Below are 6000 nucleotides of genomic sequence, written 5' to 3'. Positions count from 1 at the left end.
CCCACCCACCTTGCTATACTCTATTTGGAGTGGTATCCGTCTGTCCTTGAACATGCCCAGCCAAGCTGCTTCCTGCCTCAGGACCTCTGTATCTGCTGTTCCTTCTACCTGAAATTCTACAGTCAGATCCGTCAATAGCTGGTTCTCTGTCCTCATTAAGTCTTAACTCAAAATTTTATCTTCTCAGAGAGACTCTCCCTGTACACATAATGTGAAAAACCAAAAACCTCTCCATATGGGGTTGCCAGATTTAGCAAACAAAAACATAAGACACCCAGTTAAATTTAACTTTCTGATAAATAATAGTATTTTAGTATAAGTATGTCCCGTGCAATATTTGGGACATACATATACTAACATTATTCATTGTTTATCTGAAAGTCAGTTTAATTGGGTGTCCTGCATTTTGTCTGGAAGCTTTTCCTCTATAGCCACTCTGTTATGTGGTACCCTGCTTAATTGTTTCCATGGGACTTTTCAATATTAGAAATTCTGTTTATTGTCTCACATCACCTCCCAACCCTCACCCTCACAATAAGCTCCATGTGGGTGGGACCCTGATGCCTTGTTCACAGTTGCATCCCCAGAGCCCATCATTGTGCCTGGTACATAGTAGGTGCTTAATAAATATTTGTTATAAAGGTAAGAAAAACAAAACAAAAAACTTAGGTTGGTAACAGCTCCAAAGCATACTGCTAGCTAGACAAGACTGATCAGTGTGCTGCCCCAGCTTAGGGAACTCTCCCGTTTTCCTTATGTAGGAGGACGAAAGAGGCATTGTGTTGCTGGCCTTTCAGAGTCTCTCCTAGCAGAATCAGAAGACCCTGGCTGAGCAGCTTTGGGAGAAGCAAAGTCTGAATGAGCTAAAAAGCCTTTTCCATTTGCCTTGCAACAAGCAAATGAAGTAACCAAAGAAAAAATGCGCTTGAATGAAAAGAACAAGATTCTGTGCGTGCCGAATCGGATCAAAGGCAGTGCGCATCACCCATCTTCGTCCACCGAAACTCCCTGCAACTTAAGGGCTGGCTTTATCGTCAGACTCCGGAAATGCTAGATCCTGATCATAAGAGACCAGTGCAGAGGCAAATAAAGAGAAGGGAGGGGTGGATGGGGATGAAGTCAAGACAGAAGAAATTAAACTCTCGTCTTGGACCCAGGGCGCGCAACGGGGCGGCGGCAGACGTCTTCAGCTTTAGAACTCCGTCGGGTTCATCGCTCAGTGTGGACGATCGGCGCCCCCACGAGACCCATCGAGGGCACACAGTCTCCACTCCAGCTCGCTTCATCGGACCCAGACGATCGCCAGCGCGGCCAGCGGCCAGCGCACAGCGAGCTGCGTGGGCAACTGTGGCCCGATCCTAGGGAGCAAGCTGGCTTTGGGCCCTACCTAGCTCCACCCGGCTCCTACCGGCCCTCCCACCTAGGAGCTGGAGGATGGTCCCGGGGCGCCCCAGGGGGACTGCTGGTCCCCGGAGTCTCCAGCCAGACGCGCCGTGTTGTGTGAGCCGCGTGCGCGCCCAATTTGGAGGCAGCCGCCCCCGCCGCTGACAGGTGCTGCCCAGAGGGCGCCGGGTGCGGTCCCTGGCGCAGCTGGACGCGCACGCCCCGGTGCGTGCAGCTTCCCGAACTCGGCCAGCGAGAAGAGGGAGCCAGGGCGCGGCCTGGGGGACGCCAGTGGACTGGAGCCGCGGAGCTTCGAGCGAAAAACTTTGCAGGCGCCGCGGCCGGGATTCGGTTACGGCGCCAGCCCACCCCAGCAGGTGCGGGAGGAAGAGGCGGCGCCGGAGTCCCGAGGCCAGAGAGCCTCGAAGGCGGCGGCCGCTTCTTTCCCCCGAGCTGGCCTGAAGTCGCTGGGCACTCCCGGTTTCTGCTGCTGCGCCCGCCGCCGCCGCCGCCACCACCGCCACCGCCGCGGGGACCCGGGAGGAGGTGCAGCCGGAGAGGGAGGAGGAGAAGCAGGAGGAGGAGGAGGAGGAGGGGAGAGGAGGAGCAGGGGGTGGAGGATGGAGCCCCGGGCTGCTGCGGCGGGCGAGCCGGAGCCGCCGGCAGCGTCCTCCTCCTTCCAGGCCCGGCTCTGGAAGAACCTGCAGCTGGGGGTGGGCAGAAGCAAGGGCGGCGGGGGCGGGCGCGCTGGGGGTCCGGAGCGCCGCACTGCGGACACCCCGTCGCCCTCCCCGCCACCCCCGGTAGGCACACGGGATGCACCGGCCGGGGGGAGTGGTGCAGGCAGCAGGTGGAGCGGCTTCAAGAAGCGGAAGCAAGTGCTGGACCGAGTCTTCTCCTCCTCGCAGCCCAACCTGTGCTGCTCCTCGCCAGAGCCCCTAGAGCCCAGCGGCGCCGGCAGAGCCGAGCAGGGGTCCACGCTACGCCGCCGGATCCGCGAACATTTGCTCTCGGCCGGAAAAGGGCCCGCGGCGGCCTCGGGAGCAGCGGGAGGGACGCCTCCTGGCGGACGCTCCCCCGACTCAGCTGCTTCCTCTTCCTCCGCCTCCTCCTCCCTGTCCTCCTCGCCCCAGCCTCCCCCGAGGGGGGACCGCGCCCGAGATGAGGGTGCACAGCGTCAGGGCCCCGGGGCGCACTTGTGCCACCAGAAGAGCTCCTCTCTGCCGGGCACCGCCTGCCTGGAGCAGCTGCTGGAGCCGCCGCCTCCTCCTGCAGGGCCGGCGCGGAGTCCCGCGGAGTCTCGGACCCCGGAGACCGGCGAGGAGCGCGGCAGCAGCCAGGTGAGTGCCAGTAGGCGCGGCGGGAGACTAGGTGCGCGAGGCCACGCCTCCCTCTTCGGGTGTTCACCACCCGGGGAGCGGGGGGCGGGGGCCGGGAGGCGGGAGGGGAAATGCTATTAATTCTAAGTAGATGAAACTGTGGAAAGAAAACATCTCGCTCTAGCAAAGATGAAAGAGTTCTGACTTGCACCCGGACTTTACTTTTGGTAGAAATGATACTTGTCACCAGAAGCTTTCTGAGTAGTCAGTGAAAAGTTAGACCTAAAGTGGGTAGTTTTTAGAGTTCTCCTGGAGGGAGATGTCCAGCCAAATCTCATCTTGGCAAAAGAAAAAACTAACCCAATAACTTAAAAACAATTACGATCACGTGTGGTGGTGTGGGGGCGCACCATTGGAAGCAAATGGCTGGCAGGAAGAAACAGAAACGTGGAGAGGTAAATTATGGCACATGTGAGGTCCTGTGCCAGGGAAAGCATCATCTCAGGCCTGCTCATTTTCCGGCACCCCTTTCTTAAACCTTCCTGCTGCAATTGGATCACCGCCCTTTAAGTGGACAGCGGGAGCGTCTCCTCCCAGTTAGTCAGATGCATATGTTCCTATGAACCTTGTGAAGTTTTAATAGTCACCTGAAGCACTTGCTTTTAAAGTATGCTGCTTTATACGTCATCTTGACTACTCAGACAAGAGTCAAGGTTTTTAAAAGTGCTTTTACTAGAAATTTTATGTGTGGGACCCACAATGTGTCCCACTGAATAGCTGTTTTTACGCTCTCAGTTTCGAAGAGGCACTGCTCTTTTTGTAAATGTTTATCAAATCATTTTAATTCTAGAAAATATTTTGGAAGTTTCACTCTGCCAGAGACCTAAAGAACATTTTTCTCCCAATACGTCTTAGTTTACTTAAACTTTCTCATTGTTTTGACTCTGATTAATTATGTTAGATGAATGACACATTAAAACTTTAGTTATTAGTAGATAGAAAGCTTAGCTGCAAAGAAACATCAGGCTGTGTTTTGAAGGGTAAGATACGGGAATAGATAGGCTTTCAGTTGGAAATTTTTATAGTTCATGGACTGATTTCTTAGTGTAGCTCCAGAAAATAAATCAGAATATGAATATGTTTTGTTCCTTAATAAACAAAATTGCTTGCAGTAAGCAAACACCTGATGATCCAGAAAAAGATTTTATTTTCAGAAGAGTAAGTAGAGATAATAGTGACAAAAAGACTAAATACATTTACCTTTCCTGTCATCTTGAAAGTGAACTGGATATAGCCCCTGTTTTTGGTTTTAAAAGTAAAGCGATAAATGGTTTTAGAAGAATGTATTAAATTCAGTGTAGATGAATACTATATATTGAAGGAAGTATTTATTTTTGAGCGTGTACATAATCCTAATGTATAAGAATTTCGGAGTTGGGGAACTTTACATTTTTTTCTTTCACTATCAAGGATAATAGAATAACAAATAATAATTGAATTATTTTGGAAGGTATATATCATATTACTGTGAATGTTAACTTATTAAATCACATTACAGTTCACTGAACGAAGATATTTTTAAAGCAAAAATAGAAAACTCTGAATTTTTATGTTCCTTTTTGCCAAAAAGTTTTCAGAAACTGTCAGTCTTTATTAAAAAAACACTACTATGTAAGTATGAATTTTGTATACAAAAGATATAAACTTATTCTGGAGAAGATACTAAATTAACATTATTATGTACGCCTTCACCATATGCTGGGCATTTTATAGCCCTACATAGTTTAACCCTCACAGCGGACCTATGTGATTGTCACTTTACAGATTAGTAAACCAATGCTCACGTAGGTTAAATAAGCTTTCCAGGGTCACATAGTTAGTAGATGACAGAGAGAAGTTTTGTACTCAAGTCAGTCTCCAGAATCTTTTTCCATTATGACAGCTACCTTTGACAACTTTTAGAACTTGTTCCATTTTTTAGACGACTTTGGTCTTACTGATGAAACTAGAGCCTTGCAAGTTTACGTGTATTCTGGAGATTTTCCCCCATCCCTATATACAATCAATTCTATGATGGATTAGCTATCTTAATTTGTAATTTGTTCTGTGATGTATTGTTGCATATGTATTTTGTCACAAATGAGATTATCGTGATCTATAACTCTGAAGAAGCTTTTCTTTATAGAGAATCAGCATTTTGGCATAGACATAAGAGAAATAAAAAAAAGCTAAAATGTCTTTCAAAAAATAAGAGAAAGATGGGATATAGGCAGACAGAATGGTAAACCCTGAGGGACTTGCCCGATGCCAGACACAGTCTCAGAAAGAGATACCATTTTTGGTCCCTAGAGTTGCTGCTCATGGGGCCTTGTTCTCTGAGAAGTGGAGAGATTTCTCTGTAATGAGTCACAAATAATGGCTTTCAGCAGCACTCTCTGACCAATGTAAAAGAGAGGATTTCTCAGTTCTGGAAATACCTCTCTGCCCAACTCAAAGGAGCCCAGCTCACCTCTGAATGGGAAAGAGGAAGAAATGGAATCGGAACCTGGAACTGGAAGGGGGCTCATTCAGCTGCCCAGGAGTCAGCTTAGCTTTGCAGCACTCTTCCAAGCTTCCTGAATATCTCAGAGATCTTTCCTTACTCTCTCAGCAGCTCATCTCCCAAGCGACCTGGGCATCGGAAAGGGGCGTGTAGCACATACAGATTTCAGCTTTATTCACAGTTCACAAGCACAGTACTCAAGAAAGAAACACAATAAAAGCATTTAATACATCTTTAGAGTGCCTAGATGAAAAGACTTTTCTTTCAAGGCAGAAATAAAATTTCTTGCAAAAATAGGCAAATTGTTTAATTTTTCTCTTGCTCTCTGCTTGATCCTGGCATAAGCCATGTTCTCCAACACACTCTCTACGTCTCCACCTCCCTAGCCCAGCACGAGGCCCCAACAACATATGTGCACGTACTCTGACAGTGGGTGGAGATGTTAAGCAAAAGCAAAGAAAAAAAATCAGTTTGGACGGCTGGGGACAGAGATTTGGGAGTCACTGATATATATGAGTAACAGTGAACAAACCAGGCTACTTTCCATGTGCCTGCTGGTCCTCTTGCTATTGTGTTTTCATTAGCCAAACATACCTTTGCAATATGTACTAACAGACTTAATAATGCCTTGCTTTTGGGGGATGTGCACTATTTCAAATGTTCTGTTTTGAGAATAAGGAAAAAAATATATCCCTTTCTTCCCACTGATTCTAGTTCACGTGTTGGGCCATATTGTCATACCAGATGCATTTCATT

General features: G+C 48.4%; 1 protein-coding gene across 5 annotated transcripts in view; it reads left to right on the top strand.

Annotated features, from left to right (window-relative positions):
- The first annotated feature begins 1951 nt into the window (after positions 1-1951).
- Positions 1952-6000, top strand: part of MCTP1 (multiple C2 and transmembrane domain containing 1) — a 598469-nt gene continuing 594420 nt past the window's right edge. For 3 of the 5 annotated variants that reach the window (XM_063612297.1, XM_055233344.2, XM_055233343.2), the window contains exon 1: positions 1952-2723. In XM_063612297.1, the coding sequence (XP_063468367.1) occupies positions 2004-2723 (720 nt within the window). In that variant the 5' untranslated portion in view covers positions 1952-2003. The remainder of the gene's footprint in view (positions 2724-6000) is intronic. The other 2 variants (XM_055233346.2, XM_055233345.2) reach the window with 1 other exon arrangement.

Source organism: Symphalangus syndactylus, chromosome 11, assembly GCF_028878055.3.
Source record: "Symphalangus syndactylus isolate Jambi chromosome 11, NHGRI_mSymSyn1-v2.1_pri, whole genome shotgun sequence".
NCBI classification, from domain to species: domain Eukaryota; kingdom Metazoa; phylum Chordata; class Mammalia; order Primates; family Hylobatidae; genus Symphalangus; species Symphalangus syndactylus.
This window is presented reverse-complemented; position numbering and strand designations above follow the sequence as displayed.